This window comes from Balaenoptera physalus (genome assembly GCF_965194825.1).
Source record: "Balaenoptera physalus genome assembly, chromosome: 3".
Lineage (NCBI taxonomy): Eukaryota > Metazoa > Chordata > Mammalia > Artiodactyla > Balaenopteridae > Balaenoptera > Balaenoptera physalus.
Window position 1 is genome coordinate 14,886,038 of NC_138890.1, and position 20,148 is coordinate 14,906,185.

At 38.7% G+C, this 20,148-nt stretch overlaps 1 protein-coding gene across 3 annotated transcripts in view; it reads right to left on the bottom strand.

The window, feature by feature from the left end:
• NLRP3 (NLR family pyrin domain containing 3) overlaps positions 1–20,148 on the bottom strand; it is a 55,854-nt gene that overhangs the window by 21,617 nt on the left and 14,089 nt on the right. For all 3 annotated transcript variants that reach the window (XM_082457651.1, XM_082457652.1, XM_082457650.1), the window contains 2 exons: positions 19,124–19,294; positions 17,918–18,088 (listed from right to left, as the gene is read on the bottom strand). In XM_082457651.1, coding sequence (XP_082313777.1) covers positions 17,918–18,088; positions 19,124–19,294 — 342 coding nt within the window. The remainder of the gene's footprint in view (positions 1–17,917; positions 18,089–19,123; positions 19,295–20,148) is intronic.

Below are 20,148 nucleotides of genomic sequence, written 5' to 3' on the forward strand. Positions count from 1 at the left end.
TAGAGAAAGATATAGCATGCTAACACTAATCAAAAAAAAGCAGAGGATATGTGGCATAGGTGATAGATGATAGATAGATAGATAGATAGATAGATAGATAGATAGATAGATAGATATACATATACATATATGCAATGGAATATTATTCATCCTTAAAAAAGAAGGAAATCCTGCCGTTTGTGACATGAATGAACCCAGAGGACATTATGCTAAGTGATTTAAGCCAAAGAGAGAAAGACAAATACCATGTAATCTCACCTATATGTGGAATCAAAAAAAACACAAAAAAACAAAAAACCCACCAAACTCATAGTTAACAGAGTAGAATGGGGGTTACCAAAGGTTGGGGGAATGGGGGAAAAAGGGAGATATTGATCAAAGAATATAAACTTTCAATTATAAGTTCTGAAGACTGAATGTACAGCTTGGTGACTGTACATTCACCAAGTTAACATGTTGTATATTTGATATTTGCTAAGAGTAGATTCAAGTGCTCTCACCACACACACACAAAAAAGTAACAATGTGATGGGTATGTTAATTAGCTTGTTTGTGGAAATTAGTTCACAATGTATACATATATAAAAACATCATGTGGTACATATTAAATATATATGACTTTTACTGGTCAATCATACCTCGATAAAGCTTGAAAATGTTTTTAAATTAAAAAATAAAAAATAAAGCAGGAGTATCTATATTAATTTCAGACAGAGCAGCCTGCAGAGCAATGAAAATTATTAAAGATAAAGAGGGACATTATATGATGTTTATATTGGTCAATTTTCCAGGAAGACATAACAATTCTTAAAATATGTGTGCCTAAAAAAAGTCAAAATATGTGAGGCAAAAACTGATAGAACTGCAAGGAGAAAAAATATATGTATCTATAACACATTGTTGGAGACTTTAACACCCCTCTATCAGAAACTAACAGATCCAGCAGGCAGAAAATCAGTAAGGACATAGTTGAACTCAGCAACTCTATCAATGAACTGAAAATAATTGACATCTACGTGTGGTTGCCAAGGGGGAGTGGGAGTAGGGGAGGGAGGGATTGGGAGTTTTGGATTAGCAGATGCAAACTATTATATTTAGAATGGATAAACAACAAGGTCCCACTGTATAGCACGGGGAACTATATTCAATATCCTGTGATAAACCATAATGGAAAAGAGTATATATGTATATATCTGAATCACTTTGCTGTACAGCAGAAATTAACACAACACTGTAAATCAACTATACTTCAAAAAAATAAATTAAAAAAAATTGACATCTATGGACTACTTCATCCAACAACAGAGGAATACACATTCTTCTCAGGCTCACATGTAACATTCACCAAGATAGACCACATTCTGTGTCATAAAACATATCTTAACAAGTTTAAAAAACAAATCAGACTGCAATCAAATGAAACTAGAAATAAATAACAGAAAGATAGCTGGAAAATTCCAAAATACATGGACACTAAACAACATACTTCTTTTTTCTTTCCATGTTAATTACAGTGTTTTAATTATGGCATCTTCCCCTTTACCAGAATATTTATGAATTATTCTTTGTGTAATCCCAAGGTACATTATTAATGCAAATCAAAGGACAGGTTAGTTATAAATATTAATGACCCAGGCAAAGTAACTTTTGGCATGGAATTTCATAACACAGTCAATTTTCTAAACAACACAGTTCTAAATAAAACATGGATCAAGGAAGAAATCTCAAAAGAAATTTTAAAATATTTTAAACTAAATGAAAATAAAAACACAACTTAAAATTTGTGGGATGCAGCAAAAGCAGTGCTTAGATGGAAATTTATAGCAAGGGATGCATATATTAGTAAAACATAAAAATCTAAAATCAATCATCTAAGCTTCCACCTTAGGAAACTAGAAGAAGAAGAGCAAGTTAAATTCAAAGTAAGCAGAAGAAAAGCAATAGACATTAGAGAAGGAATCAATGAAATTGAAAACAATAAATTCATATCAAGAAAATCAATGAGGGCTTCCCTGGTGGCACAGTGATTAAGAATCTGCCTGCCAATGCAGGGGACACGGGTTTGAGCCCTGGCCTGGGAAGATCCCATGTGCCGTGGAGCAAATAAGCCTATGCACCACAAGTACTGAGCCTCCACTCTGGAGCCTGCAAACCACAACGACTGACCCCATGCCACAACAACTGAAGCCCATGCGCCTAGAGCCTGTGCTCTGCAACAAGGGAAGCCACTGCAATGAAAAGCCCATGCACCACAATGAAGAGTAGCCCCTGCTTGCCTCAACTAGAGAAAGCCCACACACAGCAACAAAGACCCAACACAGCCAAAAATAAATAAATAAATAAATAAATTAATTAATTTTTTAAAAAAAGAAAATCAGTGAATCTTGGGCTTTCCTTGTGGTGCAGTGGTTAAGAATCCGCCTGCCAATGCAGGGGACACAGGTTTGAGCCCTGGTCCGGGAAGATCCCACATGCTGCGGAGCAGCTAAGTCCGTGTGCCAGAACTACTGAGCCTGCGCTCTAGAGCCCATGAGCCACAACTACTGAAGCCCGCGTACCTAGAACTGGTGCTCTGCAACAAGAGAAGTCACTGCAATGAGAGGCCCATGCACAGCAAGGAAGAGCAGCCCCCACTCACCACAACTAGAGAAAGCCCACGTGCAACAACGAAGACCCAATGCAGACAAAAATAATTTAAAAAAAAAAAAGGAAAAAAGAAAATCAATGAATCCAAAAACTGATCTCCTGAAAAGATCAATAAAATTGATAAATATCTAGCCAGGCTAATGAAGAAAAACAAAGAGAGAGGACACAAATTACTAATATCAGAAATGAAAGAAGGGAAATCTCTACAGTTCCCCAAAATATTACAAGGATAAGAAAGGAGTCCTACAAACAATTCTATATGCACATATTTTATAAGTTAGACGAAATGAACCAATCCTTTAAGGACAAAATTTGCCAAAACTTAAACAAGAAGAAATAGTCTGAATAGAACTTTATCTATTAAAGAAATTGAATCAATAATTAACAAACTTCCAAAAGAGAAAGTACTAGACACAAATGGTTTCACTGATGAATTCTAACAAATGTTTAAGGAAGAAATTTTACCAATCCTCTACAACTTCTTTCAGAAGAGAGAAGCAAAGGGAACATTTCCAAACTCATTCTATGAAGCCAGCATTATAAATATCTCTTATGACCAAAGGTGCAAAAATCCTCAACAGAATATTACCAAACTGAATCCAACAATGTATAAAAAGTTATATACCCACATGGAATTTATCCCAGATATTCAAGACTGAATCAACATTTGAAAATCAATTAATATAATCCATCACATCAACAGAATATAGAAAAAATTGCATGATCATATCAATAGATACAGAAAAAGCATTTGACAAAATCCAACACCCATTCATGATGAAAGTACTCAGCAAACTAGGAATGAGGGAAATTTCCTGGACTTGTTTTAAAAAATCTACAAAAAGACCTACTGGTAACAGCATACTTAAAGGTAAGGAACTTGAAGTTTTCCCACTAAGATTAGGAAAAAGACAAGGATGTCCCCTCTCACCACTCCTTTTCTTCATCATAGTAGAAGTCTTAGCTAATACAATAAGACAGCAAAAGGAAAAAATAATAAAAGGTATACAGATTGGGAAGAAAAAATAAAGCTGTGTTCACAGAGGACACGATCTTCCATATAGAAAATCTGAAAGAACTGAAAAAAACTCTTACAATGAAAAAGCAATTTCAGCATGGTTGCAGGGTATAAGGTTATGAGGACACAGGGAGGGGGAAGGGTAAGCTGGGATGAAGTGAGAGAGTAGCACTGACACATATACACTACCAAATGTAAAACAGATAGCTAGTGGGAAGCAGCTGCATAACACAGGGAGATCAGCTTGGTACCCTGTGACCATGTAGAGGGGTGGGATAGGGAGGGTGGGAGGGAGGCACAAGAGGAAGGGGATATGGGGATACATGTATACATATAGCTGGTTCAGTTTTGTTATACAGCAGAAACACAACATTGTAAAGCAATTATACTCCAATAAAGATGTTAAAAAAATGTGATATATATATATATATATATTATATATATATTATATATATATATAATGAAATACAACCCATCCATAAAAATAGAATGAAATAGCGACCTGGTGGTGCAGTGGTTAAGAATTCGCCTGCCAATGTGGGGACATGGGTTCAATCCATGGTCCGGGTAGATCCAACCTGCCGCAGATCAACTAAGCCTGTGGGCCACAACTACTGAGCCTGCACTCTAGAGCACATGGGCCACAACTACGAGTCCACGTGCCACAACTACTGAAGTCCACATGCCTAGAGCCCGTGCTCCACAACAAGAGAAGCCACCGCAATGAGAAACCCATGCACCTCATCAAAGAGTAGCCCCACTCGCCACAACTAGAGAAAGCCCACATGCAGCAACGAAGACCCAATGCAGCCAAAAATAAAAAAAAATAAAGAATGAAATAATGCCATTTGCAGCAACAGGGATTGAACTAGAGATTGTCATACTAAGTGAAGTAACTCAGAAAGAGAAAGACAAATACCATATGATAGCACTTACATGTGGAATCTAAAATATGACACAAATGAACTTATCTATGAAACAGAAATGGACTCACAGACATAGAGGATAGACTTGTGGTTGCCAAGGGGGAGGGGGTTGGGGGATGGAGTGGAAGTTTGGGGTTAGCAGTTGCAAACTGCTATCTATGGAATGGATGGACAATGGGGTCTTACTGTATGGCACAGGGAACTATGGTCAGTATCTTGGGACAAACCATAATGGAAAAGAATATTGCAAAAAGAATATATATATAAATATATGTATAACTGAATCACTTTGCTGTGCAGCAGAAATAAACACAACATTGTAAATCAACTATTTTAAAAAAAGATGTGGTACATATATACAGTGGAATATTACCCAGCCATAAAAAAAGAATGAAACAATGCTATTTGCAGCAACATGGAGGGATATGGAAATTATCATACTAAGTGAAGTAAGTCAGACAGAGAAAGACAAATATCATATGATATCATTTATATGTGGACTCAAAAGAAAAAAATGATACAAATGAACTTATTCACAAAACAGAAACAGACTCACAGACTTGGGAAACAAACTCATGGTTAACAAAGGGGAAATGTGGGGAGAGGGGAGGGATAAATTAGGACTTGGGGATTAACATATACACACCACTATATATAAAATAGATAATCAACAAGGACCTACTGTATAGCACAGGGAACTCTACTCAATGTTCTGTAATAACCTATATGAGAAAAGAATCTGAAAAAGAATGGATATATGAATATGTATAACTGAATCACTTAGCTGAACACCTGAAACTAACACAACATTGTAAATCAACTATACTCTAATATAAAATAAAATTTTAATTAAAAAAATCCATCCCTTTCCTATACTAGCAACGAACTACTAGAATTTGAAATAAAACACAATACCATTTATATTAGCACCCAAAAAACTGAAACATTTTAACCGAGCAGGACCCTATGAGGCCTTTCCAGAATAGACCTACACCCATGTCCTCCACCTGCCTTTTGTCTGAAGAAAGACTTTAGTCAAAGAATAAATTTAATCAGAGAAGTGAGAAAATGCAGAAAGAAAGGAAAACAGTCAAGCAAGACAAAATAATAATACTTTAGTCATTAAACAAAGTCAAGGACCTTTAGTTCTTCCTCAAGGACTATAGATAATATTCTGAGCAATGTCCTTTGAGCTGTTTTGCAGAAACTGAAACCCCCACCAGGTGGAAGAAGTTAATTGTATGCTGCCCACAAGTGTGTAGACCCCAGACCATTTGGAACCAGAAGGTTGATGATGCTGACTCTTGATTACCTCACCACCAACCAATCAGAAGATTGTCCACAAGCTGACCACGCCCTGCTCCTTGAACACTATAAGGCTCCTTACTACACCCTCCAGGGTGGGACTCACAGTTCTGAGGGCGTTAGCCCACTGTGGCCCCCTTTGCCTGGCAAAGCAATAAAGCTATTCTTTTCTACTTCATCCAAAACTCTGTGTCCACATTTCTATTCGGTGCAGGTGAACAGAGGCCAAATTTCGGCAACAATACTTAGGTATAAATCTAACAAAATATGTATAAGATCTACATAAGGAAAACTACAAAAGCCTGATAAAAGAAATCAAAGAACTACATATATGGACATATATTTCATGTTCATAGATAGGAAGACTCAATGTTGTCAAGATGTCAGTTCTGCCCAACGTGATCTATAGATTCAATGCAGTCCCAATAAACTTCCCAGCAAGTTTTTGTGTGTGTGTGGATATTGACAAAATGATTCTAAAGTTTATATGTAGAAGCAAAAGACCCATAATAGCCAACAAAATAGTGAAGGAGAAGAACAAAGTTGGAGGACTGACACTATTCAGCTCAATGACTTACTGTAAAATAACAGTAATGAGGACAAAAGAATAGGCAAATTGATCAGTGGAACAGAATAGAGAGCCCAGAAATAGAGGAACATAAATATAGTCAACTTATCTTTGACAAAGGAGCAAGGGCAAAGATAAGTCCTTTCAACAAATGGTGCTGGATAACTAGACATCCACATACAAAAACATGAATCCAGACACTCATACCCTTCACAAAAATAACACAAAAAATTAACTCAAAACAGACCTAAAGGTAAAACACAAAACTATAAAACTCCTAGAAGATAACATAGGAGAAAATCTGGAGGACTTTGGGTTTGGCAATGACTTTAGTTTGGCGATGGCCAAACTCATGATCCAAGAAATAAATAATTGATAAGTTGGACTTTATCAAAATTAAAATTTTCTTCTCTGGGAAAGACACTGTCAAGAGAATAAAGAGACAAGCTACACTGGGAGAAAATATTTGCAAAAGATATATCTGATAAAGGACTGTTATCCAAAATATACAGAGAACACTTAAAACCCAACAGTAAGAAAAGAAAAAATCCAGTCAAAAAATGGGCTAAATGCCTTAACAGACACCTTATCAAAGAGGATATATAGATGGCAAATAAACTTATGAAAATATGCTCCACATCATATGTCATCAATGAAATGCAAATTAAAACAACAATGAGATACCACCACATACATATCAGAATAGCCAGAGTCTGGTACACTGAAAACACCAAATACTGGCAATGATATGGAGCAACAGGAACTCTCATTCATTGGTGGTGGGAATGCAAAATTTTATATCCACTTTGGAAGACAGTTTTTCAGTTTCTTACAAAACTAAACATTTGTTACTATATGATCCAGCAATATCACTCCTTGGTATTTACCCAAAGAAGTTGAAAACTTATGTCCATGCAAAAGCCTGTACACAGATGTTTATGGAAGCTTTATTCATAATTATCAAAACTTGGAAGCAACCAAGATATCCTTCATTAGGTGAATGGATAAATAAACTGGTACATCCAGACAATGGTCAGTGCTATAAAGAAATGGCAAAAACTTAAATACATATTACTAAATAAAACAAGCCAATCTGAAAAGGCTACATATTGTATGATTCCAACTGTATGACATTCTGTTTAAGGCAAAATTATGAAGACAGTAAAAAGATCAGTGGTTACCAGGGATTAGAGGTGAGGGTGGGATGAATAGACCAAGCATGGAGGATTTGGGGGGCAGTAAACCTCCTCTCTATGTTACTACAATAGTAGATACATATCATTATACAATTTTCCAAACCCACAGAGCATACCAAATGAAGAGTGAACCTAATGTAAACTATGAACTTTGGGTGATTATGATATGTCAGTGTAGGTTCGTCAGTTGTAACAAATATACGACTCTGGGGGGTGATGGTGATAATGGGGGAGATTATGCATATGTGAGGTAGGGGGCATATGGGAAATCTCTGTATCTTCCTCTCAATTTTGCTGTGTATCTAATTCCCCTCTAAAAAATGTCTATTTAAAAAGAAAAAAGCACAAGAGCAATATCTAGGTTTAAGATCTGTTTGGGGAGCCACCTGTATACAGGTTGTTTTCAAAGCTGAGGGGCATATGAGAGTTCCCAGAGAGTGTAGAAACATTTAGTGAAAAAGAAAACCAATGGTGAAATCCCCAGACCACAGGAAGAGAAGTCAATGCAGAAGCCAGAGGAGCAGAAGCTATAAAATTAGCAGGAAAAACTGAGCAGTGCCCTAAAAACAAGAAAGAAGGGTTTCAAGGAGGAGATGATGAACAGAATTAAAGGCAACAGATTTCAACTAGGATTAGGACTGAGGAGAATCTACAAGAGTCAGAAACAGGATCACTGAGGGTCAACTGAGAGTTTATGCTCTGAGCCTCTTCACTTCTTTTTGCTTTGTGTGGAGTGTTTTCCCCTGGCTTTTTCATGGCTCTCACCCTCAGTTTATTTAGTACCCAATCCCATGTCATCTGCATGGGAGGCATTTACTGAACACTTGGGCAAGGAAGCAGTCCTCATTGTCACTCCAGTTTTTATTATACCACTTACATATATTGTACATTGCTTTGCTTGTCTATTGTCTAGTGTTTATCACCCACTATAAGAATGTTTGTGAAACCCGGGTCTTGGTTTGTTTTACTCACTGCTACTATCAACACCCACAACTGAGCCCCCAGAGTACCTGGAAAATAAAGGGGCTAAATCATATCTGTTGAACAAACCAAGAATAGCAGAAGCCAAATTGCTGAGATAGAGTAATGATATAAGGGAAGGAAATGAAGGCATTGAATATAGACTTTTTTTGGTAAAGAGTTTGGCAATATCTGAGGATGGGCCACTGGGACAGGCCCAAGGAGGTAACAGAGCTTTGTGAACATCTATGGGTTTTAATTATGGATTAACAGATTATTCCTCAGTAAATACACTTCCTGCTGTATTTGGTGCTGATCTAGTTGGTATTTCTGTCAGTAACATTAATGAAGACAGTTTGCTTGTTATATGTCTAGGTAATACTGACAGGATCATGATTCAAAAATGCCTAGACAGCTCTCTCACCTGCCCGCTTGCATCTCTTACAAGCGTCCTACATTAATAAATCTACTTCTTGCCTATCAATGTGCCTCTCGCTGAAGTCCTTCTGTGTTGAGACACAAAGAACCTGAGCCTCAATAAGTCCAGCACAGAGATTTCTTCAAGATGGCAGAGTAGAAGGACGTGCGCTCACTCCCTCTTGCGAGAGCACCAGAATCATAGCTAACTGCTGAACAATCATGGACAGGAAGACACTGAAACTCACCAAAAAAGATACCCTACATCCAAAGACAAAGGAGAAGCCGCAATGAGATGGTAGGAGGGGCACAATCACAATAAAATTAAATCCCATAACCACTGGATGGGTGACTCACAAACTGGAGAACAATTATACCACAGAAGTCCACCCACTGGAGTGAAGGTTCTGAACCCCACATCAGGCTTCCCAACCTGGGGGTCCAGAAATGGGAGGAGGAATTCCTGGGGAATCAGGCTTTGAAGGCTAGTGGGATTTGATTGCAGGACTTCAACAGGACTGGGGGAAACAGAGATTCCACTCTTGGAGGGCACACACAAAGTAGTGTGCACATCAGGACCCAAGGGGAAGGAGCAGTGACCCCATAGGAGACTGAACCAGACCTACCTGCTAGTGTTGGAGGGCCTCCTGCAGAGGCGGGGTGGGGTGGCTGTGGCTCACCATGAGGACAAGGACACTGGCAGCAGAAGTTCTGGGATGTACTCCTTGGCGTGAGCCCTCCCAGAGTCCACCATTAGCCCCACCAAAGAGCCTGTAGCCTCCAGTGCTGGGTTGCCTCAGGCCAAACAACCAACAGGGAGGGAACACAGCCCCACTCATCAGCAGACAAATGGATTAAAGTTTTACTGAGCTCTGTCCACCAGAGCAACACCCAGCTCTACCCACCACCAGTCCCTCCCATCAGGCAGCTTGCACAAACCTCTTAGAGAGCCTCATCCACCAGAGGGCAGACAGCAGAAGCAAGAAGAGCTACAATCTTGCAGCCTGTGGAATGAAAACCACATTCACATAAAGACAGACAAAATGAAAAGGCAGAGGACTATGTAGCAGATGAAGGAACAAGATAAAACCCCAGAAAAACAACTAAATGAAGAGGAGATAGGCAACCTTCCAGAAAAAGAATTCAGAATAATGATAGTGAAGATGATCCAGGACGTCAGAAAAAGAATGGAGGCAAAGATCGAGAAGATGCAAGAAATGTTTAACAAAGACCCAGAAGAATTAAAGAACAACGACCTAGAAGGATTAAAGAACAAACAAACAGAGATGAACAATACAATAACTGAAATGAAAAACACACTAGAAGGAATCAATAGCAGAATAACTGAGGCAGAAGGATGGATAAGTGACCTGGAAGACAGAATGGTGGAATTCACTGCTGCAGAAAAGAATAAAGAAAACAGAATAAAAAGAAATGAAGACAGCCTAAGAGACCTCTGGGACAACATTAAATGCAACAAGATTCACATTATAGGGGTCCCAGAAGGAGAAGAGAGAGAGATATGACCTGAGAAAATATTTGAAGAGATTATAGTCAAAAACTTCCCTAACATGGGAAAGGAAATAGCCACCCAAGTCCAGGAAGTGCAGAGAGTCCCAGGCAGGATAAACCCAAGGAGAAACTTGCTGAGACACATAGTAATCAAATTGACAAAAATTAAAGACAAAGAAAAATTATTAAAAGCAGTAAGTGAAAAATGACAAATAACATACACGGGAACTCCCATAAGGTTAAGAGCTGATTTCTCAGCAGAAACTCTACAAGCCAGAAGGGAGTGGCATGATATATTTAAAGTGATGAAAGGGAAGAATCTGCAACCAAGATTACTCTACTGGCAAGGAACTCATTCAGATTTGATGGAGAAATCAAAAGCTTTACAAACAAGAAAAAGCTAAGAGGATTCAGCACCACCAAACTAGCTCTACAACAAATGCTAAAGGAACTTCTCCAAGTGGGAAACACAAGAGAAGAAAAGGACCTACAAAAACTAACCCAAAACAATTAGAAAATGGCAATAATAACATACATATAATTACCTTAAATGTGAATGGATTAAATGCTCCAACCAAAAGACACAGGCTCGCTGAATGGATACAAAAACAAGACCCATATATATGCTGTCTACAAGAGACTCACCTCAGACCTAGGGACACATACAGACTGAAAGTGAGGATATGGAAAAAGATATTCCATGCAAATGGAAATGAAAAGAAAGCTGGAGTAGCATTACTCATATCAGATAAAATAGCCTTTAAAATAAAGAATGTTACAAGAGACAAGAAATGATACTACATAATGATCAAGGGATCAATCCCAGAAGAAGATATAACAATTATAAATATATATGCACCCAACATAGGAGTACCTCAATACATAAGGCAAATGCAAAAAACAGTTATAAAAGAGGAAATCGACAGTAACACAATAATAGTGGGGGACTTTAACAGCTCACTTACACCAATGGACAGATCATCGAGACAGAAAATTAATAAGGAAACACAGGCGTTAAATGATGCAATAGACCAGATAGATTTAATTGATATTTATAAGACATTCCATCTGAAAAGAGCAGATTACAATTTCTTCTCAAGTGCATATAGAACATTTTCCAGGATAGATCACATCTTGGGTCACAAATCAAGCGTCAGTAAATTTAAGAAAATTGAAATCATATCAAGCATCTTTTCCGACCACAACGCTATGAGATTAGGAATAAATTATAGGGAAAAAAACATAAAAAACACATAAACATGGAGGCTAAAGAATACACTACTAAATAACCAAGAGATCATTGAAGAAATCAAAGAGGAAATCGAAAAATACCTAGAGAAAAATGACAACGAAAACACGACGATCCAAAAGCTATGGGTTGCAGCAAAAGCAGTTCTAAGATGGAAGTTTATAGCAATACAATCCTAACTCAAGAAACAAGAAAAATCTCAAATAAACAATCTAACCTTACACCTAAAGGAACTAGAAAAAGAAACCCAAAACCCAAAATTAGTAGAAGGAAAGAAATCATAAAGATCAGAGCAGAAATAAATGAAATAGAAACAAAGAAAACAGTAGCAAAGATAAATAAAACTAAAAGCTGGTTCTTTGAGAAGATAAGCAAAATTGATAAACTTTTAGTCAGACTCATCAAGAAAAAGAGGGAGAGGACTCAAATCAATAAAATTAGAAATGAAAAAGGAGAAGTTACAACAGACACCGCAGAAATACAAAGCATCCTAAGAGACTACTACAAGCAACTCTATGCCAATAAAATGGACAACCTGGAAAAAATGGACAAATTCTTAGAAAGGTATAACCTTCTGAGACTGAACCAGGAAGAAAAATAAAATTTGAACAGACCAATCACAAGGAATGAAATTGAAGCTGTGATTTAAAATCTTCCAACAAACAAAAGTCGAGGACCAGATGGCTTCACGGGTGAATTCTTTCAAACATTTAGAGGAGAGCTAACACCCATCCTTCTCAAACTCTTCCAAAAAATTGCAGAGGAAGGAACACTCCTGAACTCATTCTATGAGGCCACCATCACCCTGATACCAAAACCAGACAAAGATACTACAAAAAAAAGAAAATTACAAACTAATATCACTGATATATATAGATGCAAAAATCCTCAACAAAATACTAGCAAACAGAATCCAACAACACATTAAAAGGATCATACACCATGGTCAAGTGAGATTTATCCCAGGGATGTAAGGATTCTTCAATATACACAAATCAAGCAATCTGATACACCATATTAACAAATTGAAGAATAAAAACCATATGATCATCTCAATAGATGCAGAAAAAGCTTTTCACAAGATTCAACACTCATTTATGCAAAACACTCTCCAGAAAGTGGGCATAGAGGGAAACTACCTCAACATGATAGAGGCCATATGTGACAAACCCACAGCAAACATCATTCTCAATGGTGAAAAACTGAAAGCATTTCCTCTAAGATCAGGAACAAGACAAGGATGTCCACTCTCACCACTATTATTCAACATAGTTTTGGAAGTCCTAGCCACGGCAATCAGAGAAGAAAAAATAATGAAAAGAATACAAATTGGAAAAGAAGAAGTGAAACTGTCACTGTTCGCAGATGATATAATACTGTACATAGATAATCCTGAAGATGCCACCAGAAAACTACTAGAGCTAATCCATGAATTTGGTAAAGTTGCAGGACACAAAATTAATGCACAGAAATCTCTTGCATTCCTATACACTAACAATGAAAGATCTGAAAGAGAAATTAAGGAAACAATCCCATTCACCATTGCAACAAAAAAATAAATTACCTAGGAATAAACCTACTTAAGGAGGTAAAACACCTGTACTCAGAAAACTATAAGGCACTGATGAAAGAAATCAAATATGACACAAACAGATCAAGAGATATACCATGTTCTTGGATTGGAAGAATCAATACTGTGAAAATGACTATACTACCCAAAGCAATCTACAGATTCAATTCAATCCCTATCAAATTACCAATGGCATTTTTACAGAACTAGAACAAAAAAATCTTAAAATTTGTATGGAGACACAAAAGACCCCTTATAGCCATAGCCATCTTGAGGAGAAAAAATGGAGCTGGAGGAATCAGACTCCCTGACTTCAGACTATACTACAAAGCTACAGTAATCAAGACAATATGGTACTGGCACAAAAACAGAAATATAGATGAATGGAACAGGATAGAAAGCCCAGAGATAAACCCACACACCTATGGTCAACTAATCTATGACAAAGGTGGCAGGGATATACAATGGAGAAAAGACAGTCTCTTCAATAAGTGGTGCTGGGAAAACTGGACAGCGACATGTAAAAGAATGAAATTAGAACACTCCCTAACACCATACACAAAAATAAACTCAAAATGGATGAAAGACCTAAATGTAAGACCAGACACTATAAAACTCTTAGAGCAAAACATAGGAAGAACAAACACTCTTTGACATAAATCACAGCAACATATTTTTTGACCCACCACCCAGAGTATTGGAAATTAAAACAAAAATAAACAAATGGGACCTAATGAAAGTTAAAAGCTTTTTCACAGCAAAGGAAACTATAAAAAAGATGAAAAGACAATCCTCAGAATGGGAGAAAATATTTGCAAATGAATCAATGGACAAAGGATTAATCTCCAAAATATATAAATAGCTCACGCAACTCAATATTAAAAAAACAAACAACCCAATCCAAAAATGGGAAGAAGACCTAAATAGACATTTCTTCAAAGAAGACATACAGATGGCCAAGAGGCACATGAAAAGCTGCTCAACATCACTAATTATTAGAGAAATGGAAATCAAAGCTACAATGAGGTATCAGCGCACGCTGGTTAGAATGGGCATCATCAGAAAATCTACAAACAACAAATGCTGGAGAGGGTGTGGAGGAAAGGGAACCTTCCTGCACTGTTGGTGGGAATATAAATTGGTACAGCCACTATGGAGAACAGTATGGAGGTTTCTTAAAAAACTGAAAATAGAATTATCTTATGACCCACTACTGGGCATATACCCAGAGAAAACCATAATTCAAAAAGACATATGCACACTAATGTTCACTGCAGCACTATTTGCAATAGCTAGGTCATGGAAGCAACCTAAATGCCCATCGACAGATATATGGATAAAGAAGATGTGGTATATATATACAATGGAATATTACTGAGCCATAAAAAAGGAATGAAATTGGGTCATTTGTAGAGACGTGAATGGACCTAGAGAATGTCATACAGAGTGAAGTAATTCAGAAATAGAAAAACAAATATCGTATATTAACGCATATATGTGGAATCTAGAAAAATGATACAGATGAACCGGTTTGCAAGGCAGAAATAGAGACACAGATGTAGAGAACAAATGTATGGACACCAAGGGGGGAAAGCAGGGGGGTGGAGGAGGTGGTGGGATGAAGCGGGAGATTGGGATTGACATATATACACTAATATGTATAAAATAGATTACTAATAAGAACCTGCTGTATATTTTTAAAAATTAAATTAAAAAAATGCCTAGAAAATGAGTCAAAAGAAAGATATGAAGAAATTTAACAGACCTAAATGTGAGGTGCCACACAGGTTGGAGAGGGCAATATATATTGTAGAAGCCTTCTAGAGAGTCTACTAGCAACTCATCATGAAGCAGTGTTGTGCTGGAGTTAAGGGGTGGGTGGTGGGTTACACTGGACTATATCTGCATTGGGTTCCACTGCCTTTAAGCTCTTTGAGCCTCACGTTCTCGTCTTTCAATTGGAGACACTGATATCTACTCAGTGTATATCAGTGGGTATTTTTGTGGTAGGCACATATATGCAATGGAATATTACTCAGCCATAAAAAGAAGCAAAATTGAGTTATTTGTAGTGAGATGGATGGACCTAGAGACTGTCATGCAGAGTGAAGTAAGTCAGAAAGAGAAAAACAAATACTGTATGCTAACACATATATATGGAATCTAAAAAAAAAAAAAATGTTCTGAAGAACCTAGGGGCAGGACAGGAATAAAGACGCAGACGTAGAGAATGGACTTGAGGATGTGGTGAGGGGGAAGGGTAAGCTGGGATGAAGTGAAAGAATGGCATGAACATATATACACTACCAAATGTAAAATAGGTAGCTAGTGGGAAGCAGCTGCATAGCACAGGGAGATCAGCTCGGTGCTTTGTGACCACCTAGAGGGGTGGGATAGGGAGGGTGGGACGGAGATGCAAGAGGGAGGAGATATGGGGATATATGTATATATATAGCTGATTCACTTTGTTATAAAGCAGAAACTAACACACCACTGTAAAGCAATTATACTGCAATAAAGGTGTTAAAAAATTTTAAAAAAGAAATATATTTGGTCTTTGTCCCCCATTCCCAGCTCAGAGGTCCTAAAACCCTGGGGATTTCCTGAGTAATAAGAGTGTCTCTTGTTATTCAAAGGAGCCCCTTTTGATCACATCTGAGTTTATGCTAATGAGGTAACTTAAGGTCGGGCCCCTAGATAGGCTCACGATGGGCTGATCATCAGAAAGCCCAAGTGATTAGAAAGTTGGAACTTTCAGCCCCATCCACCAACTTTCAGGAAGGAGAGGGGAGGAAGGCTGGAGATTAAGCTCTATAAAATCTCTTGAACAATGAGATTTGGAGACCTTCTGGGTTGGTGAATATATCCACAGGCCAGGAGTGTAAAGCACCCCAACTCCATGGGGATAGAAGCCCCTGGGCTCCAGACCCTACTGTACTTCACCCTAGTGTCTCTTCATCTGATTATTTGTACCCTTTATAAAAAATTCAAACATAAGTAAAGTATTTCCCTGATTTCTGTGAGTCATTCTAGCAAATTTTCCCACCTGAGTAGGGGGTCGTGTGAATCCTCAATTTGTAGCCAAGTCAGAAAGAAGTGTGAGTAATCTGGGGACCCACTACTTGCAGTTGATGTCTGACATTGGCAGGGGTTGGTGGAGGCAGTCTTTTTGGACTGAGACCTTAGCTGAAGGGTCTGCAATAACTCTGGGTAGTTAGTGTCAAAATCGAATTGCCTTGTAAGACACCCAGTTGGTGTCTGCAGAGAATTGGTTATTGGTGTTAGAAACACCCCCAAAATGTGTATTATTATTGACTGCAGACATCCAGTAGAACTCATGTTCTAATGTGATTGCCAGAAATATAAGGAAATCCCAGGCTTCACCGGTGACATTATAGTGCCCTGCCACAGGAGGTGAAAGTTCCACCAGGCATCTTTAGGAGTATCAGGTTCAGGTCTGGGCATTGCACTTGAAATAGACACATTAACAGACCAACCCTCACCTAGGACAACATAACTAAATAGGTGAAGGTGCTAAACCACATCCTAGTTAAGGGTTTAGACATCCAGGCAAAAGATGAGAAGACCTAGAGTGTGAGTGTTGTCTCTGAGGAATTGAGATCAGCATCTCTTAGCAGACCCTGGGGAGCAGAACAAAGACCAATGCACAAAAAAAAAAAGAAGGGGCTGCATAGAAATAAGAACTGCAGGCAGTGTAGCAATGACTAGCATGCCTAGAAATTTTTACGCATAAAACGGGTGACTACCCACGTGAATGTCTTAGAAGCAAGTGTTTCGCTGCTTCACTGGGCTGCACAATTCCTAAGCTTTCTTTCAGCTCTGAGAACCTCCACTTCTATATGTAATAGAGAAGAGCAAATCTGACTCCATATTAGATCTGGTTCTTTTACTTTAACCTTTGTGCTCTGTTGCCTGTGCTTAGTCATGCTTTGCACCTTTGTGTAAGAATGTTGCCTGTAGCCTGAAATATACAGAATAGCCTATTCTCAAAGCTCTGACTTTTAAGAGTCATCCATTTGGAGATACAAAGTTGCAGAACAGAGGGTAACATTTGTCTTGTTGGAGGTTTATGGGAACAGTGTGACCTGACCTACATGGACAGTGCAAGAACAAAGGATTACGGACACCAAGAAGTCTGCAAAAACCACCCACGCCCTTCCCTCAACTTGCCTTTAAAAATGTTTGCTGAAACCCTTAAAGGAGTGCAGGGTTTTGGGGTACATGAGCCACGCATCTCCTTGCATGGCCCTGCAATAAACCTTTCTCTGCTCCAAACTGCAATGTTTCAATTTGTTGTGCCTCACTGTGTGCTGGGCACATGAACTTGCATTCAGTAGCATAGACATAACTAACTTACTAGCAGTGGGTAGTATCTAGTGCTTCAAACTACTTCAGATATTGTCTCTTCCATTCTCTACCCTCAACTCCACCTGATTAATCTTTTTTAGAATAACCCCCATTCACATTTTCCAAACAATATATCCCTAAAGATAAGTTGCTTTATTGCTGAGACACTCATGAAGACTTACCCCAGTTTCTGCAGGTTACATTGTGGATTCTTTGCTTTTTCACATAAAATTCCAACTCCTGAGTCTCCCAGAGCATTTTCCCCCAAGTAGAGTCTGGTCAGGGAATGGTTGGTGCTCAGGACAGATGCGAGATCATCACAACACACCGATGTGAGACAGCAACTGACCAACCTTCAGAGATGGCAGAATGTCACAACACTTCTCTCATGCCACTCCCCACTCTCCTGTGACTCAAGAAAGCACTTGTCCGGCCCTTGCCTATAGTCCAGTCCACACGTGGAAAGAGTACATCCAAGCTCTTTATTAACTTTTTGCTTCTTTTTCTGGTTGGTATAATAGCACGTAAACACCTTCCAAGCCCATGCAATATTACAACATCTTCCCAGATCTCTACATGTATTTTTATTGTGGTAAAATATGCATAACATAAAATTTACCATTGTAAACATTTATAAGTGTTCATTTATAAGTGCTACAACTCAGTAGCACTTAAGTACATTCACATAATTGTGCAACGCTACCGCTGTTTATCTCCAGAACTCTTTTCATCTTCCCAAACTGAAACTTTGTACCCATTAAACAATAACTCCCAATTCCCCTCCCCCGAGCCCCTGGAAACCACCATTCTACATCTTGTCTCTACGAATTTGACAATTCTAGGGACTTCATATAAGTGAAATCATACAAATATTGCCCTTTTTCTTCTGGCTTATTTTATTGAATATATAGTCTTATTTTGCTTTGCTTTTTTATAATAGCCACCCTAATGGGTACCATTTTCAAGTGCGTTCTTGTCTTCTTCAAAATTCAAGTGTCCCAGAAGCATTTAATGAAGAGCTGCATAGAATGTCAAGTGTCTGCATTGCTTTAGCGTCGTTTTTCCTATTCTGTGTGGACCAGGGCCCTGTCATCAAGTCCCAAAACTCTTCTAAAGCAATGCATACGTCGGTTTTATTTTCTCAGCCAGGTTGTAAATACCTTAAAGGCAAGCATGACATTTTTGCTTTTTTAAGTTCCCCTCCAGGGCTGAGTTACGTGGCTTTTCCTACGACAAACACGAACTGAATTAATTATTGACAAACACCCAGAGATAAACACAGGGGATCCTCTGAGCAGCAAAGGTCATCCTCACACTAAAATTCTAAACCATCGTGACTCATTGAAGCCACAGCTCATACTTCTTGAAGGAAATTAGTTCAGACTCACCAGAGCTTCTTCAGATTGCAAAATAGATGCCTCAGTCCCACACACAAAAGCCTGATTCCAAAGTCTCCCAGGGCATTGTGGCTCAGATCCAGTTCCACCAGCTTCTGGTTGTTACTCAAGACCGAGGAGATGTTGAAGCAGCACTGATGGGAAAGGCAGCACTGCCCCAGCCTTCATGCCAAGCACAGAAACAGAAAACGTCAGAACGTGGGCGGCTTTTCTGTCACGGCTTTCTGGTCTACGTTGGTTTTTAGCACCAGGAAGGGGCACTCTGTTCTCATGTTACAAAGAGAAAGTTATAACTAAATTTTTTTTTTTCTTCCCTCGCCCCGCCACCCCTAAATTTTTTAATGAAAGAAAGAATTATCTTATCAGAACTCCTGACTACAGCTCAAGACGTATTGGGAAGTTAGGTGTTGGGCTCACTGGCTCACGGTCTGAGACCACAGCTGCCAGTGAACGCCCTCCAAAAATAATGGGCATATATATGAGTATATTATTGGCAAGTTCCAGTTTTGTAAATGAAAACAATGGTGAACCTATGGGTTCCACCTCTTTACCACATGTTCCTAACAGCTGAAACTCCTTCAGGTGGATACTATTCTCTTTAGGGTTGTACCCATCTACCTTTTCTCTTTGCCAACCTTGTCCCTGCTATACTGTTTGATGATTTTTTTTAAATTAATTAATTTATTTATTTTTGGCTGTGTTGGGTCTTCGTTTCTGTGCGAGGGCTTTCTCTAGTTGCGGCAAGCGGGGGCCACTCTTCATCGCGGTGCGCGGGCCTCTCACTATCGCGGCCTCTCTTGTTGCAGAGCACAGGCTCCAGACGCGCAGGCTCAGTAATTGTGGCTCACGGGCCCAGTTGCTCCGCGGCATGTGGGATCTTCCCAGACCAGGGCTCGAACCCGTGTCCCCTGCATTGGCAGGCAGATTCTCAACCACTGCGCCACCAGGGAAGCCCCTATACTGTTTGATGATTTAATCCCAGCCCTTCATCTAAACTGAAGGAGCAAGCAGCTCTG